Source organism: Lithobates pipiens, unplaced genomic scaffold (genome assembly GCF_037356315.1).
Source record: "Lithobates pipiens isolate NorthernLeopardFrog02 unplaced genomic scaffold, aLitPip1_a1.2 Scaffold_16, whole genome shotgun sequence".
NCBI classification, from domain to species: domain Eukaryota; kingdom Metazoa; phylum Chordata; class Amphibia; order Anura; family Ranidae; genus Lithobates; species Lithobates pipiens.
The window spans coordinates 604,017,268-604,039,274 of record NW_027507748.1 but is presented as its reverse complement, the minus strand read 5'-3'; the positions used below and the strand labels follow the sequence as shown (position 1 = coordinate 604,039,274).

General features: G+C 39.9%; 1 protein-coding gene across 2 annotated transcripts in view; it reads right to left on the bottom strand.

Annotated features, from left to right (window-relative positions):
* Positions 1–22,007, bottom strand: part of IFT88 (intraflagellar transport 88) — a 119,594-nt gene that overhangs the window by 72,944 nt on the left and 24,643 nt on the right. For both annotated transcript variants that reach the window (XM_077483999.1, XM_077484000.1), the window contains 5 exons: positions 21,038–21,128; positions 20,857–20,961; positions 18,735–18,837; positions 6,724–6,838; positions 134–365 (listed from right to left, as the gene is read on the bottom strand). In XM_077483999.1, the coding sequence (XP_077340125.1) occupies positions 134–365; positions 6,724–6,838; positions 18,735–18,837; positions 20,857–20,961; positions 21,038–21,128 (646 nt within the window). The remainder of the gene's footprint in view (positions 1–133; positions 366–6,723; positions 6,839–18,734; positions 18,838–20,856; positions 20,962–21,037; positions 21,129–22,007) is intronic.

Here is a 22,007-nt window from a genome sequence, read left to right as displayed (position 1 = left end):
AATGTAGACCTGGGATCATGTTAAAGGGTGATGAAACCTCTAAATTCCACCCACAGTTAAGTATCCTGGCTACTTTTAAGAAAACCAGTAATGAGTTTGGACTGCTTACATATAGCACACAGCAAATACTTACACCAGGTGAGATATACTTGTCTTCATCGTCAATTCCAAGGGGTGCAGCTATTAGTTTTTGGAAAGCCTTTTTCATTTTGTCACGATCTCCAATAGCAAAGTAGCACAATATCAGGTTGTAGCCGGCCTTCACGTTCGGAGACTCACTCATGATGTGCTCAAACGATGTAATGGCATCTGTGTACTGCCCTGTTTTGATAAAGGTCACCCCAATATTCTGCATGATCTTAATCCTAAATGGAAGGAGTGTTAAATAAACATGGATATCAGTTTTATATGAAATATTTTACATCCATTGTAAATGCTCATGACACTTTTCTCTACTAACAAGTTTCACAAGTATACAATTTAGGAAAGAATTAAAGTGGTATTAAACCCAAAAGCAAACATTTCTTATATTGCATCTTACCAATTCCTAGATGTGATGGCTACAATCGTTTTCTTTTTTAGGCTTTCCCTCCTTTATTTTTACCAGGTGATTTAGCCAGTAAGTCTATTGTTTTTCAACAGAATAAGCTGTCCTGCAGATGTAGCCGATAAAGGCTTGAGACAAACTTTACAGAGGTGCCTACAATGGTCAGCTTTTATTAACATAAAACCTTTATCTCAAAAAGAACAAAATCATTGCTATAACTGTATAAAAAAAAAGTGTTAACTAAAGCGTGGCTTAAATTTGTTAGTGTATCTAAATGTGCTAGCACACGTAATACTACCCTCCTCCAAGTCTGACAATTCTGCTGACCAAAGGTGTCTCTGTTGCTCATTCTTTCAGTGTAGGCACCCTAAAACATGAGGGGGGGGGGTTATTTACTAAAGGCAAATCCACTTTGCACTGCAATTGCACATAAAAGTGCACTTGGAAGTAATGTCGCTGTAAATCCGAGGGGGACATGCAAGGAAAACAAAAAATAGCATTTTAGCTTGCACCTGATTGGATGATAAAATCAGCGGAGCTTCCCCTCATTTCAGATCTACCCCTTAGATTTAGACTGTCAGTGCAAAGTATATTTGCCTTACGTAAATAATGCCCATGGTGCATTACTGGACATTTCACAAGCAGAAAACAAAGGGAAAAAAGCCTATAAAAAACAAAAACGAATGCAGCCCCCACATGTAATGGATTTGTAAGCCGTAATACATTACATTGATTTTTGGTTTAAAACCGATTTAAGAAGTTTATTCCTACCGATTCCTTAAACAACAACAGCGGCCGATTTAATATCATTAGATCATGTAGCGAGGAAGGGAGATACAGGTACGCTCTCCCTACAGTGGATCAGGTGGAGGGATGTGTCCTGCATCACATTGTTAAAATAATCAGCAAAGTGCATCACCACCACACCTAAGTGCTCATCCAGAGCAACTTTATTATTACATAAATAAAGAAACATTCCTCAGAAACTTTGCTGTATTCATGTCATCTATAAAGTTGTTCTGATAAGCATTTAAATGTGCTGGTGACATTCTTTGCAGATTGGATCCCCTTGTCACAAAACCATTTGCCGCTGCAGCACAAATGGCTTGACAGTCTCCCAGCTGTATGGAGTGCACCTAAACTACTACCTTATAATATTACAAGACCAAACTATATCCACTGATCTGTCTTTACTAAATTTCCCTTGTATTTGGTGGAATAGCTATACAATCCATAATGCAGAAGGTTTGTAAACTTGTGTGTTTATAATTGTATTCATAATTTGGTGCTCTGTTACATGGTTAGTCAGGCTGAAAAAAGTCCATCTAGTTCAGAGGCAGCTAAGCAGCAGACAGAAATGGTGCTTAGTGCTTTTAATTGAGATAAGTACACGCTATATTGATTAAATAAAGAAAGTGAAAAAATTGACTTTCCAGGCACCAATCATAAAACAATAACTTTTTTTTTTAAACAATGAATACATAAATAGCAACTATACCTCTCCAATATGGATCAGGAGTGTCAAAACCATGCCATAGGGGACATGCATGACTATAATAGATAATACCATTCAAATGAGCTTATTTGAATGGTATTATCTATTATAGTCATACATGTCCCCTTATAGCATGGTTTTGACATTCATGGTCCATATTGGAGAGGTTTAGTTGCTATTGCAATTATTTTGCAGTGTTTTAAATGTTTTTTATCTTTATGTATTAAAGTGGAGGGCCAGACTAAAAAAAAAAAAAAAAAAAAAGTACATTAACATTCTTAAAAAAAAAAAAAAAAAAAATTTTTTTACTCACCAATAACCCCTGTTGCTAGGCAGTCTTCCTAATCTGCCTCTTCCTATTCCGCAGCGCTTCCTCCTCTCGGCGAGCTGCCCCGTTGTCTTCTGGGACATGTGTGTGTCCCAGGAAACAACGGGCCATTCACAAAGTGCTGCGTGGCAGGAAACGGGCAGTGAAGCTTAGTTAGGATGGCGGCGCCACCACCTCGGGTGGCTGACATCGTGGGCTTGCTGGACAGGTAAGTGTCCTTATTAAAAGTTAGCAGCTACGGTGTTTGTAGCGGCTGACTTTAAAATAATAAAAAAAAAACGTCTGGAACACCCCTTTAATTGTTAATAAAAAGTTATTGTTTATTTTCTATGACTGGTGACTCGAAAGTACATTTTTTCACTTTATTTAATCAATTAATGTTTAGGAAGTGGCACTGCGCTACCTTAGGCCCCCACAGTTCCATCCTGTGTTGGTGCTTTTCTAACGCTTTGATTCAAAGTACACACTATAAAGGGATATGCTTTGTTCATATTTCATGTCTGAGGTTTACAACCACTTTAAGACAGAATAATTTCAGTTCTGCTAATCTATCTTCATAGCTGAGTACCTCCATGCCTCTCACCAGTTTGGTTGCCCTTCTCTGCTCTTTCTCCAGTTTGCCAATATGGTTTTTGTGAACTGGTGCCCAAAATGTAACTGCATATTCCAGATGAGGTCTTACTAATGATTTGTACAGGGGCATATGTTTATCTCAGGTTAAAATACATTACATACATAAAATACTGACCCCTGTTTTGTTCTCAATATATATGCATCATGCAGGCTTCTATAGTAAGCTAAAGTCCTAGGTTAGAGCCAATGTCCTAGGTTAGAGCCAATGTCCTAGGTTAGAGCTACTGTCCTAGGTTAGAGACAATGTCCTAGGTTAGAGCTACTGTCCTAGGTTAGAGACAATGTCCTAGGTTAGACCCAATGTCCTAGGTTAGAGCCAATGTCCTAAGTTAGAGCTACTGTCCTAGGTTAGAGCCAATGTTCTAGGTTAGAGCCTAGGTTATCATAACATAAATACAATAAGTGCTGCGCTTGAAGGCACCTATTTAAATAGGTGAAAGAAATAAATAATGTGTATAACTAACAATACAAACGAGTGAATACAAAAGTTCATAAAGTATTTGAGAATAGTCCCAAAAAATTGTTCACTCTGGTGCGTCTCAAGCTGAATTACAAGTCCGCAGATGGCATTCAGGGTGAATTATCCTGCTACGTTCTCCACCCTTGGCGACTCTTGGAACTCAATTATAAGCAAGTAGAAAAAATAAGTACCCTTACCAGATGGGTTGGACACATCCACCTTATAGTAGTGTGTCTTGCGAGCTTATGGGGGGGCTCCGGCCACTCACCCCAGTACACCGACCCGATATGTTGTCCTCTCAGGGTTCCTTGCGGTCTGCGGATAGGAAAAGTGAGTGGGATTTCCGTGCCAAACGCTGCGATCGAACTTGATGCCAGAGACTGCTCCCCACATTGCTATTTTTTATGCATCACGTGATTTTATAATTTTATTTTTGTTCATCGAAAAAATTTTTTTCAATAAACCATCATTGGTTGTATTTCACCATGCGAAGCGTATTCTATGCTCTATTTCCTTTATGGTGAACTCTTGCGGGACGTCTGGCATCAAGTTCGATCGCAGCGTTTGGCACGGAAATCCCACTCACCTTTCCTATCCGCAGACCGCGAGGAACCCTGAGAGGACAACATATCGGGTCGGTGTACTGGGGTGAGTGGCCGGAGCCCCCCATAAGCTCGCAAGACACACTACTATAAGGTGGATGTGTCCAACCCATCTGGTAAGGGTACTTATTTTTTCTACTTGCTTATAATTGAGTTCCAAGAGTCGCCAAGGGTGGAGAACTTAGCAGGATAATTCACCCTGAATGCCATCTGCGGACTTGTAATTCAGCTTGAGACGCACCAGAGTGAACAATTTTTTGGGACTATTCTCAAATACTTCATGAACTTTTGTATTCACTCATTTGTATTGTTAGTTATACACATTATTTATTTATTTCACCTATTTAAATAGGTGCCTTCAAGCGCAGCACTTATTGTATTTATGTTATGTGAACTTGGTTTGTTTGTGTGCTAGCAGCTGGGCTGTGTTCTTCACAGAATATTTTGTAGTTTTATCACTTTTCCTTTCACTTGTTTCTGTTTGAATTAGCGCGGTGTTTTCCTTTTGTTTTAGAGCCTAGGTTAGACACAATGTCCTAGGTTAGAGCCAATGTCCTAGGTTAGAGACAATGTCCTAGGTTAGAGCCAATGTCCTAGGTTAGAGCCAATGTCCTAGGTCAGATTCCATTTCTCTGTGGGAATAAATATTAAGAGCAAGTTTTTAAAGAAAACTGTACCGAGAAGTACAGTGTGTTGCTACTGGCTTCCTTCTTCAAAAATGAGTTTCTTGGCAGTCAATGACCTCAATTCTCTCCGAGTCCCCAACCTGCAGCAGGCATGCAGCAAGAGGAATGTCAGTGCTCCTGAGCTGAACAATTGCTCTCAAGTTACTAGATCAGCATGACAACCAGGAAAGTATTTTCATAAGGAAAGGTCAGCAATGGCAGCCATATTTTTTCAGAAAAACATTATACCATTGCTGAGAGTAATTAAAACCTATTATCCTTATGATTTAGAGCTTTTTTTTAATATAGATATAGTTTTTTTCTGCTGCAGCTGCTTGACCCACACTGACAGTATTCTAAACTGTTCCAACGCCTGTCACTTTGAAGAATAATGTATATAAATGTGTGTGAAATAAAATAATTATTAATTCCTTACACTTATCAGAATACAAATGTTTTTCATAACAGTGATCCTTTAACAAAATATACATTTCTAGCAAGCATGATATTGAAAAAAGCAGCTAAAATCATATTTTCAATATATTGCTTTTGTTGGCCCCAAAGTTTGCACAGGCTACAAGAGTTTGAAGAATATCTAGGAGAAGTATACACATTTTGCTTGTTCCCATAGAGCTAAAGCACACTAAGGGCAATTCTGAGATCGCACTGACTACATCAGTACAAAGACAACAAGTAAAATTTCACAATGATATTATAGATGCTATCATTTTGGAAAAAGCCATCGAAATCAGATTATCAAACAGTATAGAGTAATTTTATTGTTCTCCAATATTTGTACAGGCTATTGAAGTTGGAAATGTCCAGTGGAGGTGTACACATTTTGCTTGTTTACATGGAACCAAGGCACACTGAGGGCCGTTCTGTGACTGTTGTGTAGACAACACTTCAATAGAAAGACAACATGCAAAATGTCTTCCCCTTTGGACATGATGGATACTGTCATTTTACTGTCCTGACATAAAATATCAAATATATCACAAGATGTCATGGGTTTCACAGTACTAGAACCTTGGCTATGCCTGCTAGGTCCTCCTGAGTCCTTAGAATTAGGCTACATTCGCACAAGCGAGTAGCCCCAGGGAGAATGCCAGTGGCAGAAATCTGCCGATTCCTGCAGCTGTTTCTACCAAGTTGAATAGTTAGCTGCAGCTACCAAGCCCTGTACAATTCAATGACAGGTCAGCAACAGCCACAGAAATCTGGGGCTGCTCTCACAGCCATCGATTACCTGCGGTGAAAGCTGCTGGAGGCACAATATGTGTGTCCAGCAAAGATAACTGCAACCAATTGCTGGCTCTGCAGACAGCGATGGATAGCTCTCACTACTGGCAACCTCTCATTAAAGGGTACAAGGCTTGGTGGCTGCAGCTAGCCACTCACAGGTACCAGAAACAGTTGCAAGAATCAGAAGATTCCTGCAACTTTCGTTTGCACTGGAGCTAGTCACCTGTACGAATGTAGTCTTAAACGTTTATCTGCGCATCTATTAGCATGAGGTATTACTTACTGTCAAGAAGCTAAAGGGTGTGGATCCAAGCTGGGGTGCCTACCTTACAACAATGTAAGGTGGCAATTAATAAAATGCTCTCATATAGGAAAATGATCTATGACCACAGATGTTGCTCAAAAAATGTCTGAAATTGTGGGGTGTGTGGCTGGTAGAATCTTCTACTTGCTGTCCATTAAATGTAGCTCCTTCGTGATTAGTGAGCTATTGTGTCTAAGGGTTTTTACTAAGTTCCAAATAGCCAATTTGAGACAACATACAACATTTTAGTTTTTATAGTTTACCAATCAAATATACTCTAAACATACTCTAATTATATAAGCTTTGCTATATTATTTTGAGTAAGTACAAGTGTATGTGCATGTCTTTGTCACCATTGATGCTAGTACTTTATGCCCATTTCAATCTGATAAAAACTATTTTGGCTTACAAAATATCAAACATATCAGAAAACAAGTTACTTGCCTCATCTCTTTGTGCACACCAGGGATTTGATCAAGAGCCATACGATAATATTTTATGGCTTTGGAATAGTTCTTCTGTTTCAGATAGATGTTGGCCATATTGACCTTCAACCGGCCTGTTAAGAACAAACAAAAAAAGTTTGAATAAAAAAATATATATATATCAATGGGAAGCACAAGTTTTCCCTTTACTGTCCAAGCAACCATTTGTATAAGGTAGAGGCACAAAGTAAGAGAGACCCCTGGTGTATTTCTAGAAGAATTTGAGCTCCAAAGAAGAAATTCAAAATTCTGAAGTTCAAGATGGGGCAGTTTCCCCATTCGTGTTCTGGGAATGACGAACAGTTTAGAGTAAAATACTTGAAAGCATTCTGCCACAGGAACTGGGGTAATTATACATCGGTCCAGAGGACCCAAGAAGGTTTATTGGAGATCTGCTAATCTGCGCAGTGAGACAGGAAGGTCGGAGTTGAGAAACCAGATAGCAAATCTTCAGATTCGATCCTGTTCCACCTCTTGCAGCCAAGCATCTGAGATGCAAGCTGTCAAAAGTGTTAACAAACATCGCTCCACTATGGAAAGGACCTCTATGACAAGGAAGACTTGCCTGAGGATTTGGTAGACTTTGAGCCTGACAGCTTGCGGATGGCCTGAGAGCAAAGCTTGGGGAGTTTCAACATAGGGGGTGTGGGAGCAGAGAAGTGAAATAGACAATTCTTAACAGATAAGAGAAGGTTTTGCAGTCTGCTCCCTAGGTTTCTTCTACGAGGAAAATGGGTATTCTCTTGCCACCAGCAGCATCCTTGATAATGGTATAAAGAGTATCTCTGAAAAGATATTGTCCCTCCAAAGGCTTGCAGATCAGATGCTTCTTGAATACTGGTCTCTGAGTCCAGCATTTTAACCAAAGTGCCCTATGCAAGCCAGGAAGCTTCCAGGCAGAAAATCACAACTGAAGTCTAAAGCCCCAGCAACTTTCTCTGTGCATTCTATAATTAAAGGACCAACTGCAGCAGTGGTAAGATCTCTTGGATTTTGACCAGTCAGCCATTGGATAGCCCTCATAAGTCCCATGCAAGAAAAAGAGAGGTTGAGACTTTAAACGAGGTAGATCTAGCATTGCTAAAAAAATGAGTCAGTGTAATCGGCATTGACTCATCTTTATTCATTAAAAAACACGTCATGGCAATATGAGTACATACATAGTAAATAAGCATAACAATCACATATTATTGACCAAATATTCATAAAAACAATCATAGCAACTTGGAAATGCATATTGAGGTGTCGGACAATTATTTATAGTAAAGAATTGCTTGAAAAGCAACATGGTGGGGTAGCTTGGGAGTGTATGAAATAAAACCATCTAAAAAGAAAATGGTACATCAAAATTGGCCCGACGCAAGTTTTGTGGTTTTCTATCACATCATCAGGGGCAAGTGCAACAATGTCTGTAAAAAAACATAAATGATATGGTCCAAAGTTTCCCCCAAACACAAGGGAGACTATACATGTAAAGGAGGAAAGAAATTAAGTCATCCCACTAAGTACTTACATGTCAATTAAGTCTAGACCATGTGAACATGAAAACTGGTGTCTGCTAGGAATGTTCATCCTAGGAGCTGAGGAAGGGGCCTGCAGGAAAGCCGGACGCACACAATGATCCCCAGAGAAAAGGAAACAAGTGGTCAAAATGAAAACCATTTGGGCTCCAATGCTGTAAAAGTAAATAAATCAGGTAGACTAAGAGTATATGAAGGTGTATTATATCATTGAAAAGTATTGAACAGTAAATGGAGCCTGACACCAAGATAAAAAGTGGATACAAATGAAGAGTGGAAATAATGAAAAAAAGGGGCATACCTAGGAAAAATAATGAAGGACAGTCAATGCTGTCTTCAACCAAACACTGAAAAGCATAGGCGGAGATTCCAGCCAGGTGACTACCTAAAGCTGTGACAGAGAACCATGATCCATAGATCTGTGCAGTATGCTGCTGGAGGGGCTACCAAGAGAGCTAGCGGAGTGAAATGGGGATCCTTATGTGTTAAGCATGACCAAATAGACTCCTCCCAGTGTCACGCTGGCACAGCAAAAAAAAGGGGGCTGGGGCCCTCCTGCCGGAGCGACCGAAGCCGTCCATAACAGTTAGACACATCTCCCCATGTGTTGGCCATAATTTAAATCCCACTTACACCAGCAACAGGATGCTCAGATAGGGTGCCGTGTGCATGGCGCAGGGAGGCGTGGCGCTGATGCGCAGTGGGTTTTATTTCATCCACTCCCAAGTAACCCCACCATGTTGCTTTTCAAGTGATTCTTTACTATGGACAGTTGTCTGATAACTCAATATGCCATCTCAATATAACATCTCAAAGTTGTTATGATTGTTTTTATGGTCAATAATATGTGATTGTTATGCTTATTTACCATGTATGTACTCATATTGCCATGACATGTTTTTTAATGAATAAAGCATGTCTTGTTACATCGACTCATCTTTTATGTTCTACCTCATTTAAAGTCCTAAACCCTCTTTTTCTTTTATATAGATAGGGATGGAGCTGTGTGATCCCTCACACCTCATCTGAAGTCCCAAACCCCCCTCTTTTTGTTTCCTTATAAGTCACAGACATGATAAAATAAGAGCAGGACCCACAAACAAGAACAGCGTTACAGAAAGGGCTTCCAACTGCTCATCAGTTGGATTCTTAAAAGACAGGTGCATCTTGCATCTGTATGAGAGTTGCTTTGTTAAGGTGGGACACTTCTGGATCCACAGTGATGAATAGACTACTTTTGTTCAAGATCTTCCCCAAAGGGGTACAAGGCTAAGAAGAGCTTGGGGGAGCAAATAGTTTATCAGGACGCACCTACTCCCCACAGTGGATTAGTTGGAACAGCAAGTACAAAGGGAAAGACCCACAACTGGGAACAGCACTGGAAAAAAAACAGGTGATCTGATAGTTTCAAAGTTGCACACGATATCTATTGTATAAGAGCTGAGACAGTCTCTTAATTTGTAAGTAAAGACAGTGAACTGTGAGCTTATTAGTCAAAGACTGGAGTGACTCAGAATCAGACGAGAGTTTCAGCAGCTGATGGCTCAGAAGCTGCCAAGGCCATACGTAAATCAGATACCAGAGAAAATTTGGTCCTGCCCAAACGGCAGTAAAAATCTCACCCACAAGGGCAGAGAAACTGTCCACTATCAACAGAGTTAAAAAGAGGACTCCAATGACAGATTAAACTCTAGGGGTAGAGGGTAACAGGATTCATGGCTACAGGCCTTGAATGTACACTACAAGGAGCCATAGAGCAATTAAAGTACCCATTACAGCTGGACTGCCACCCCCCAACCACCCTATCCCCTCCTCTCACTTCTACAATCAGACACGTTGCAACTATGTGGTGGCATGTTGTGAAGATATTCCTTGTGCCTACAAGTAAACCTTGTTAGAAGCTTACCTGTCGGTACAAGTGAGCAAGCGATGTTTACTACTGCTTTAATAGCACTACCGCTTTAATAGCAATAACCCCTTCTGCTGAAAAACAGCAGGGAATTGACAAGATGCCCAGAGACCTTTCTAATTGAGGTAGCTCCCAGTGCTTGGCCTGACTGCCTTACTTATAAAGTGAGTTTTCAGAGACAGTGCAAGCACTGGATCAATGCCAGCGGCTCTGGACCTGGAAAGTGCTGAGCAGATGACTTCTACCAGAGTCGAGTCAGGAAACTGCCTTCGTGAAAACCAGTGTCTGAAGGTCACTTCCAGGCTATTCCTGCAATGTCTAGTCCAGAAGGATCTGAACTCCAAAAGTTGAGCTAAGGGCAGCAACACTGGCAAACTGCAATGGAAGAGACAAGCTCCAGCAGTGATATAGACTCTGTTTCTAGAAGAAATTTTTGAAGTGTAAGGAAAAAAGGTGCGAGCAAAAATAAGTTGGTCTTGCACACAACAGAGCTGAGGCGAAGATCTCCATCCTTCTAGGACACTAGCAAAAAATTGAGACATGCTGCGAGTAGGAGGGGAGTAGAAGGTATAAGCCTACAGTTTGTTTACCAGTGTCTAATACTCCTTTAGATGGCAGTTTCACAAAGGTGAATGATTTCCTGTGTCCTTCAGTGGCTGAGAAAGAAAGTGGTTCAGTGTACTTGTCTGTGCTGTATGGCAGAGTTTTGTAAATCTCAGAATTTGAGAAGTACAGAAGTATAAATGCTGTGGCAGGTAAACCGCTTCTGTATACGTATTTTCATCTGTATTTAGCTGTTTAGCTTTAAGTTATTAACCTCCTACAGACCAGCCACTGTAAATATAAGGTCTGTCCACTCTCTCCCATGTCCTCCAGGAACTGAGATCCTGGACTTCGTGCATCATAGATTAAATTTACAGCGTGGCTGTATACCAAGTGATCATTGTGACCAATCACAGCAGCCATGTCATACTTACTGACCACTGATCAGGAAGCACTGTTTGCTTGGTATGTAAAAGCCTCCCAACCACCAGTCAGCATCAGTTAAATCCAGTATAGGGACAACAATATTAAATTCTTCCCCCCTACTGTCATTCATCCCTCTCCTGTATATAACTGCCCCTTGCAGTCTCTGATCTGACCTGTAAATTAACACCTCACCTACCTTAGCATCTGCACACTAACCTGCAAAATTTTTCCCTCATTTCCAAAACACTGTGTTAAAAAAAAAAAAAGTAGTAAGGTCACTTTGGGGTGTCTATTTTCCAAAAAGGGGTAATTTTGGGGGTTTTCAAACTGTCCTGGTATTTGTATCTGCTATGTTTTAAAACAGAATTTAAGGATACAATTTTTTGGTCTTTTCTCCTTTATACAATAAAAAAAAAAAAAAAAGCCCCCAAGGATTATTAAACATCACCAATTAACAGCTCTATCATTCACAAAAAATATCAAATTAATTTGGGTAAAGTGTTGCAAGACAAGTAATTGTCAGACAAATCATCACAGTGCTGAAAACTGAAACATGGCCTGGATAGGACGGGGGTGAAATATGCCGGTACTGAGGAGGTTACACTAACACAACATTATACGGACTCTTCAAGACTGGCTGAAGACAGAACACACGAAAAGAGAACTAGCAATGTTTCGAAATTTTTTTTTTTTGTATCACATACCGCATTTTCAATTAAATGAAAACATTCCTAAACGTTACCAGTTTTATTTTCCATCCTGTGTGTCTCCACATTCCTGAGGCTGAAAGTCCCCCCTATCCAAATTACACACAGTGCTATCGTTGTCTTCTCCTGACATGAAGAACTGCCCCAGTATTTCACCTTTCATGCAGGAAATCCAAAATAAACACAAACTACAGGAAAACAACTTTATTTTCACGGACATGAGCAAAACCTGTTTAGAATGACCTAAAGGAGATGTTTACGAAGATTTTAGTTATAGGACTTAGCAAAGCAATTTAGAGAACTCTAAAAAGGGACTTCATAAAAGTCCCTGCCCACAAAAGGAGTTTAAAATGAGTTGTACTTAACAAAGTTATACTGATATGCACTCTTTAGGTCAGTATGGACAGAAGCAAAATAAACTCAATAGATCACAGAAGAAAACTAGATCACCCCCAGGAAACTCACACAAAGAGTGAAAACATATGAACTCTATGAAGATAGCGTTCCTGGTGGGAAATGAACCAAGACAAGGGTCCTGACCACTAAGGGCTTATAAGGTCATTAGAGAATGTTAAACAGCTGTTTAGCGTAGGATTGGGGAATTTTTGATTACTTATCTGAAGGCCCCCTCCATGACTCTAGTTGACACTCTTTGGCCAGGACAAAGTTGATTTGCCAGGACCGATTTCCCCAGTTGATCACTTATTTCCCCCCTAATACAATGGCTCCTGTAGCCCTCTTCCTTTCTCAAGCATGAGCAGAGGCGTGCAAGTTATCACAATGAGTCTGGTTTTAGATGTGTTTAAACCCAACCACTGGCTAATGTCTGCAGAAAGCTTGCAATGTATGTAAACCCTAACAATGAACTTCTCTTATCCGCTCCCGTTTGGTCTGTTAAACATACCATTAAAAGCATTTTGTTATATCTGTTTAACAAGTACAAAGCCTATACATTACGTGCTGTCCGGTCTTCTCTGGCAACTACAGATTATCTCCTCTCTATGTTATAGAGTTGAAGAGAAGGGAAGGGAAGGTGCACTTAATGTCCTGGGGTGACAATGCTGTACCTGTATACATACATTACAACAATGGAGCATTGTCATCCTAGGACAGAATGCGTCTTGCTGGCAGGATCACCAGGTAACAACAAAGGGGGGAAAAAAACATCAAAAAAGAAAATGAATGCAGCCACCACATTCTAAGGACAGAGAAGCTGCAATATAAAAAAAAAAGTTTGTTCTGAGATTTGGATACACTTGATGTCATGGAGCTGATGATTCAATCTACTTTGTTTAGTGTTATACACCTATAAAACATCAGTGTTAACTGTTCCAGTGCAGATTACAGATGTAGATGTAGATGAAGTTCCTAACCAAAGTAAGTTCACTGTTGGTTTGCACTGCGGACAATAGCTACAGATTGCATACATGTCAATGTTGATCAGGGGAGTGGCTGTTGTATTGAAATGTCAAGTTTAGTTTCTATCTACATCTACAAACAGCTGGTATAGCCTACTATAAGCTGATGCTTTACAAGATATTATTCATATTTCCTCACAGTGCAATAAAAACACAGGGAATACCTATTTACATTTCGTATTTTGCTAATATCTACTTTGTGAAATTTTTGACCACTCCTACATGCAAAACATCTTCAATTACAAGGGGTCTGTGGTTTTCCTTACATGAGCTTACCGTTTTAAATCTGCTCAAAATATTTCAATGCGATTCAAATCAGGGTTTTGACTAGGCCAACCCATAACCCTCCTTTTCCTAATGTTGTGCTATTCTTTGGTGGATTTGCTAATGTGCTCTAGATCATTGTATTGAAAGATCTGTTAACAGTTCAACTTTAACTCGGACAGATAGCCTCATCATGCATACTTTGATATGATGAAGAATATATAGCTGACTCGGTGACTGCACGCTGTCCAGGCCTTGAAGCAGCATAGCAACCTCAAACCTTAACATTTGCACCACCATGCTTTACAGCAGGTACAAGGTTCTTCATCTGCAGTGCTGTCTTTGGTTTGTACCAAACATGTCTACTGCTACTGTGATCAGACTACTCTATCTTTGATTCCACATTGTTCCAGAAAGCATGCTCTTTTCTTATATGTTCAAAAGCAAACTATAGTCTTGCTGTAATGTTCTTTTTGGACAGAAAAGGCTATTTCCCGGCACATCCAATGAAGGGTACATTGGTGCAATCTATTTTTAATTGTAGATGTATGCCCTTTGACACCAACTGTTGCAAGGGTAATCTGCACATCCCACTTTGAATTTTTGGGATTCTTGGAGACTTTTTTTAGCATCAAATTGTCATATTTTTTGTCCTGAATTTTCTGGGCCAAGCAGTGTTGGACAATTTCTATGCCATTTAACTAAATAAGAGAACACCACAACTTAGATATCAGAAGTTTAAATAAGACAGGTTCCACCTGAATATTCTTCAAGGTGATACTAACCCTTTCATGCCTAATGTTGCGTACACATGACCGGACTTTCCGTCGGAATGAACTCTGACGGACTTTTCGACTGACTTTTTGATGGAGTTCAGCTGAAACGGACTTGTCTACACACGATCACACCAAAGTCCGATTGTTTAACGTGATGACATACAACGCGACTAGAAAAAGGAAGTTCAATAGCCAGTAGCTGCCCTTGCGTCGCTGTTGGTCAGTTTGGACCTGCATACAGACGAGCGGTTTTCTTGATAGGAACTGGTTCCAGCGGAAAGATTTGAAACATGTTCTGTTTCTAAAGTCCATCAGGTTTTTTGATCGAATTGTCCGACGGATTTGTTTTGTCGGAGCTTTGCTGTTGAAAAGTCCGGTTGTGTGTACACGGCATTAGACTATTTCTGATATTTGTTGCTTACAAGTTAAAATCCATATTTTTTGCTAGAAAATTATTTAGAATCCCCAAACATTATATACAATTTTTTTCAGCAGCGAATCTAGAGAATAAAATGGAGATCGTTGCAATATTTTATGTCACACTGTATTTGCGTAGCGGTCTTTCAAATGCAATTTTTAGGGAAAAAAAGACACTTTCATGAATTTAAAAAACATGAAACAGTAAAGTTGTGGAATGGCGACAAACTAAGGGACCTAAAAATATCCATAGGTGGCGCTTTAAAAAAAAATAAAACGGTTGACAGGTTATGGTTACAGAGGAGGTCTAGGGCTAGAATTATTGCTCTCACTCCGATTGCGGCGATATCTCACATGTGTGATTTGTTTACATATGCGGGCACGACTCACGCGTGTGTTTTCTTTGCTGTGTGAGCTTGTGCTTTAACCGGTTCCCGACCGACACACGCTGATGTACGTTGACTGAATGGCACGGACAGGCAAAAGGGCGTACCTGCACCCTTTAGATTTGCCGCCATGCCATCGCATGCACAGCGGCCGGGACCTACACGAGTCGGGTTGTGGATCCCACGGACTTGATCGCCATGCCGATCATGCCTAACGATCGCGTCTCATCAGTGACAGTGTCACTGATCCCTGTGATCGGAGATCAGTGACCTGTCACACGTAGCCACGCCCCCCACTGTTAGAAATATGTCCCAGGACACACTTAACCAATACACTGCCCCTAGTTGTTAACCCCTTCACTGCCAGTGTCATTTACACAGGAATCAGTGCATTTGTACAGCACTGATTGCTGTATAACTGACAATGGTCCCAAAAATGTGTCAAAAATGTCCGAGGTGTCCGCCATAATGTTGCAGTCATGATAAAAATCGCAGATCGCCACCCTAACTAGTAAAAAAAAAAAAAAATTATTAATAAAAATGCCATAAAACTATCCCCTAATTTGTAAACGCTATAACTTTTGCGCCAAACCAATCAATAAACGCTTATTGCGATTTGTTTTTGTACAAAAAATATGTAGAAGAATACGTATCAGCCTAAACTGAGGAAAAAAAAATGTTTTTTTTATATATTTTTGGGGGATATTTATTATAGCAAAATGTAAAAAAGAATGTGTTTTTTTCAAAATTGTTTTTGGTTTATAGCGCAAAAAAGAAAAACCGCAGGGGTGATCAAATACCACTAAAAGAAAGCTCTATTTGTGGGACAAAAAGGACGTCAATTTTGTTTGGGAGTCACGTCACATGACCGCACAATTGTCAGTTAAAGTGACGCAGTGCCAAATCGCAAAAAGTTCATTGGTCAGAAAGGGGGTAAAATCTTCTGGGGCTGAAGCGGTTAAAAAAAAAAAAAAAAAAAAAAAAAAATGTTTTCTTATTTATTTTAGTTTTGTTTACATTGTCACTTAAAAAAAATAAAAAATTAATCACTTTTATTGCTGTCGCAAGGAATGTAAACATTCCTTGTGACAGTAATAGGTGGTGAAAAGTACTATTTATGGATGGATCGGGGGTCTAAAAAACCCCAATCCCTCCTTTTCACTTACACAAAGTATTCAGATCGCCAAGACAGCGATTCTGAATACTGTCATTTTTAAACGGCACCATTGGCAGCCGAGTAAACCGGAAGTGACGTTATGACGTGTTTACACAAAGGAGACTGTAAGGAAACCATTTTCATCTTCCTTCCAGTCTCATTCTAGCTGGCGGAAGTGGCGAATCGTGGATTGGGTCTCCCGGTGGGACGGGAGGCCAGGGAAGAGCGGTGGAAGGGGGGGGGGGGCGTCCCCTCTCACTCCTTCGGAATAACAGCCGAATGGCTTTTAGCTGCATCAGTTGCTATCCCTGAAGAGCCGACTGCCCACTCTAAAAAAAATGGTACTGGGATGATGCCTGCAGCTGCATGCATCGTTCCGGTATAACCCCTTAAAGCTGAGGAGGCATATGTGCGTACGGTCAGCACTAAGGGGCTAAACACACACTGTTTAATTTACATTGTCCCTTCTATTTCTGTATATGGATGATGGCATTGTAATTATAAAAACAAAAAATATATAGATATATCGAAGTGCCTTTTTTTCTAATCAATATACAGCTGTCACATGACCCAGATCTTTCCCTATCTGTCTGCAGGGAATCATAAGCAGGAGGAGCTGCTAGTCCTCTGCTGCTGGTCACATGTTCCAAATAAAATAAAATAAAACATACTTTAGCATACAGTAAAAATAAATAAATATTAATAAACTGTTTTTAATTGTCATATAAACATATATTTGAAATCAAATCCTTATTATTTTGTGGAAATAGCATGGTGTGGAAGAATGTCTGCTAGTCACAGGCTGTGTCACCCCCCTCCAGCCTGTGTCTTGGAATAACAGGGGGGTAAAGACACCATTAATCGACATGTAACATCCCAACCCCTATTGTGTTTAGCTGGTTAGTGGGCATGTAGGAGGGAGGGAGTGGGCTGTCATTTACCACTGTGTATACACCCACAAGTGAGACTCCAGTCACATGGACTGCTTAGATGTGATAGGGAAGAAACGCGAAGCATAGGAATTTACTGAAAACAGAGCATGTGCAGAGTTGCCACCACAGCTGCAAAATTCCCAGCTGAATTGGGGACAGGAGGGGGACACGTAGAGAAGCAGGATCAAGCAGTTTTTTTACAGAATACAGTAAACAAATCTCATAGTGACTGAGCGACTGTGAACGGCATGCAATACACCATTTATTGAAAGTTTTTTATGATGTGGGTTTAGTGACACTTTAAAGACGTTCAAATCATTGGTGCCTAATCTGAAACTTGATTCTGATATTATGGATTTCAAGTGGTGGTAAATGTAGGGCATTACCTAATTTCCCATGTAACAAATCTGCATTTTCCTTCATTCAGAATATAAGAAAGAAAGAAATCATGCCACTTTTATGTTTCATTTGTTCACGTAGATATCCTGTATCTGTAGGCACGACTGGAATGAAGATGTAATGTAATACTGGAAAAAAAAGTGACCAATTTTCATGGGATATAAAGTACTATTTCACAAGACTGTATATGTGAACTGTTCTGGCCACATTGGAATTTGCAATTCTGACACCAGTGGAGAGTTTATTTGCAGTTTATTTAACCACCGCCCACACAGTGCCAGAAGGGGAGTCAATAGACATCCCCCCTGTGATCGCACATCGGCGGCATGCACCGCGATAGCCGGGTCCTTTCCGACGTGGCTGATCATAGAACAGGGAAAAGGGCCAATCGCAGCGGGCCCTTTACCACGTGATCAGTTGTCAGTCAATGACAGCTGATCACAGAAGTAAACAGAAGCCAGTTATCATTTTTTTCATCTCCTCACAATCAGCGTGAGGAGAAAAGCAGAAAGCTAGCAACCAGCTTCTGTTACAGGAACATCAGTCCCTGCCTCTGTGTCTGCCAGTGCCACCAGTGTCCATCAATGCTGCCCATCAGTGTCACCTGTCAGTGCTGCCTATCAGTGTCCATCAGTGTCACCTCTTAGTGACCATCAGTGCTGCCTATCAGAGCCCATTAGTGACAACTATCAGTGCCTCTTCATCAGTGCCCACCAGTGCTGCCTTATCAGTGGAGCTTCATCAGTGCCACCTATCAGTGCGGCCCCATCAATGCCTATCAGTGCCCATCAGTGCAGCCTCATCAGTTCACATGAGTGAAGGAGAAAATGTACCCATTTATTAAAAAAAATTTAAAAAAATTAAAAAAAATTAAAACTTATCGATCTTTTTTGTTCTTTAAAAAAAAAACCCAATGGTGTTTAAACGCCACAAAAGGAAAGCTGTATTTGTGTGAAAAAAAATGCAAAAATTGTTTTTGGGGAACAGTGTTGCATGACCCAATTGTCATTTAAATTGCGACAGCTCTGAAAGCTGAAAATTGGCCCGGGCAGGAAGAGGGTATAAATGCCCAGTGGGCAAGTGGTTAAAAAAGAAAAAGTTAATAAAAGGCACATACCTGCATGGCTGAACATTTTATTTTTCACAATCACTATATACGTATTCAAGGCTTCTGTATACATCTCATTGTTGGAGTACTGGGTGGCCAGGTTTAACAGCACCTGTTATACATTTAAGAACAATAAATTAACTGGCAGTTATAAGTAAGGAAGAATGCTTTAATAGTTATGATGATGTACGCAACCCTAGGTAGATGTGTGAGTGTGTGTGTAGGGGGAATATAGATAGTTATCAAAGGTTATCAGTAACCCTCCACATATTCACATATCCGCTGTAACTACTCCATGGCAGACAGGAAGTAGAATTCTAAGCCGTGGTTTCTAGCAAGTGAGTTACAGCTTTCAGTTTATATTGGTTGGTCCTCAGTAAAGAGTTACTTTTATGCCATCTACACACAGTTGGACTTTCCGATGGAAATCAGACTGTGTTGTTGGAAATTCCGATCGTGTGAGGGCTCCATTGGACTTTTTCCGTCTGAATTTCCGACACACAAAGTTTGAGATCTGGATCTAAAATGTTCTGACAACAAAATCCGATCGTTTGAATTCCGATTGTGTGTAGACAATTCTGACCGACAAAGTGCCACGCATGCTCAGAATAAATTACGAGACGAAAGCTATTGGCTACTGGCCTCTTTATAGTTCCGTCGTACGTGGTTTTACGTCACCTTGTTCTGAACAATTGGATATTCCGACAACTTTGTGCGACTGTGTGTATGCAAGACAAGTTTGGGCTAAAATCTGTTGGAAAAAATCTGAGGGATTTTGTCGTCGGAATGTCCGACCGTGTGTACAGGGCATTAGAGCTGCAACTAATGATTATTTTAATAATCAATTAGTCAGCCGATTATTGTTTTGAATAATCAAATAAAAACCTCAAAAAATTTATGGTGTATAATTTAATTAATATGCAAAGTTTAAAAAAAAAATACAATTTATTCTTGAATATCTCTATGCAGTGGTAAATATAAATAATCAGCTATATCCGCTTAGGTAACAAAATATCTAATCTACTCTGAATAACAAACAGAGAGATGTATATACTATTAGAGGTTGAATCTGGTACATACTGTATTATCAGACTCAGATCACAATTTTTGTCCCTATAGCAAGCCATAAAGTATAGTAAAAAGTGCCCCTATAGCAAGGTAAAAACAACTTCTGCCTTTAGAATCACTCACTTCCTCCTCCTGTCCAGGGCTACATGTCCCACAAAGCATTGCTTCTCACATATTCACAAGTTCTCAGAGACTTATGTAGGGATGGTGTACTGAGCTGTATGTGTGCTACACTGTGTATACTGACATGTATGAATGTGTACTGCTGAGCTGTATGTGTGCTGCACTGTGTATACTGACATGTATGAATGTGTACTGCTGAGCTGTATGTGTGCTGCACTGTATTTTCTGGTATGTAAACTAATAATGTATTTTGTATGCAGGCTAACTAATTGGCTGACCAATTATGAAATTAGTTAACAACTATTTTCATAATCGATTATGTTGATTAGTTGTTTAAACCCTAGTTACTTTCATATTAAATACAGGAGTTTATGGAACTCATAACAAAGATTAAGAGAGTTTTCTTTTTTAGAATTATACTTACCTAGGTAGACGCAGCATCGATCGGATGTTGTATCTGTCCCCTGCTGGCTCTAAGGCTGAGAACCGAGTGATCAAACACTGTTGATCGCTCATTTCTCAGCGCTTCGTAAACAGAGAGCTAGTGACTGTCTGTTACCACTGCAAGCTCTGCCCCTCCCCCCTTGTGTGCACAATGGAGCGCTGGACTGTGGAGGGGGTGAGAGCGCCTGGCGTAGGCTCTTAGCGGATCCCTGACAGGCTGATCTGGGTGCTTGTGCAGGCTCCTGGGTGGATCCTGACCATATGGTCTCCTGAAAACGTGTCACAGGAGTGCAGCACAAACTTTGGCTGTACTTTTCCTTATAGCTGATATTGTGTAGGTTTATGGATGTCTACTGTCCTGACTTAAAATATCTTTTTTAAACTTACTTGCTCTAGAAAATGGACATCTGGAATCTGATTGGTTGCGCTATGCACCCTTGCAGCCTCATGCATACACCATATCTATTATATATAAGAACAATCTATCTGTACATACCGAATATGTCAAGTCCAGGTTAATACTCTCCGGGGACAGTGTCTGCTCTCTCTGTCTGACCAAAACTCTCTCCTTTCTCCCAGCTTCCTTTGCTTTGTCCAGGGCCTAATAAAGAAGAAGGAGAATATTAGGATATTATACACAGCTCAGACAGAATATGATTGCTGAAATATAAACTCACCGTTTTTAAATCTCCATTGCTGTTAGCAATACAACTTTCTTCGATTAATTCATTAACTTGTTTCTCTAATTGTCTAATCTTTTCCTCTGGTCTAAAAGAAATATGAAGACTCATAATCTGGTAAAGCAGAAAGTCTCAACAATATATATATATATATATATATATATATATATATATATATAAAAAGTATCTATATTTATTTACATCTGTATAAAATTTTCTATCAAATGATTAATGCAAGAATTAGCAGAATGATTAAAGGGAAGGTAACCGGAATCTAGAAGTACTTCATTGCAAAGGCATGTTAAAATAGCACCCCCTTGTGTTTGTTAAACATCACAACTCTACTGTGCACTTTCGACAGTTACAGAATACATACTATACATACATACATACATACATACATACATACATACATACATACATACATACAGGGTGCCTCAGGAAATAATCCCCTGGTATTTACTATCTTTACCTTAACCCCCTCTTTTAAAAATGAATTAACACACCAGTGAGATTATTACCAGTGAGCATTTCCCTGTATCTTATACCGAAACCATTTTTCTTATAAAATGGGGAAGGGCTAGAACAGCTGTCAGGTTTTTATTCCGGTTTTGTGTCCCTCCCTTCTGGGGAAACATTCATTAGTTCCCGTTTGTTCCTCTTCCTCCGTTGTAAGTGGAAGGGGCAGGTTTACAGATGTAAACACTACATTGTTTACATTTGTGAGTGTCTCTATATGACCAATCACAGCTATCCCAACGTACAGAACTGCCTGGATTGGCTCTGTAAACGGTGTATGTGAACTGAGCAATCTGGGGATAGCTCAGTTCACAGGCATTACTGAGCACTCAGTGATGCTTTATTCAGTGCAGTTTATAATCCTGCAGGAATTTATTCTTGAAGTGTTATAAAATACAGTAATCCTATCATTACCAAAAAGCTAAACCTTATATCATTAAAAAGCAGT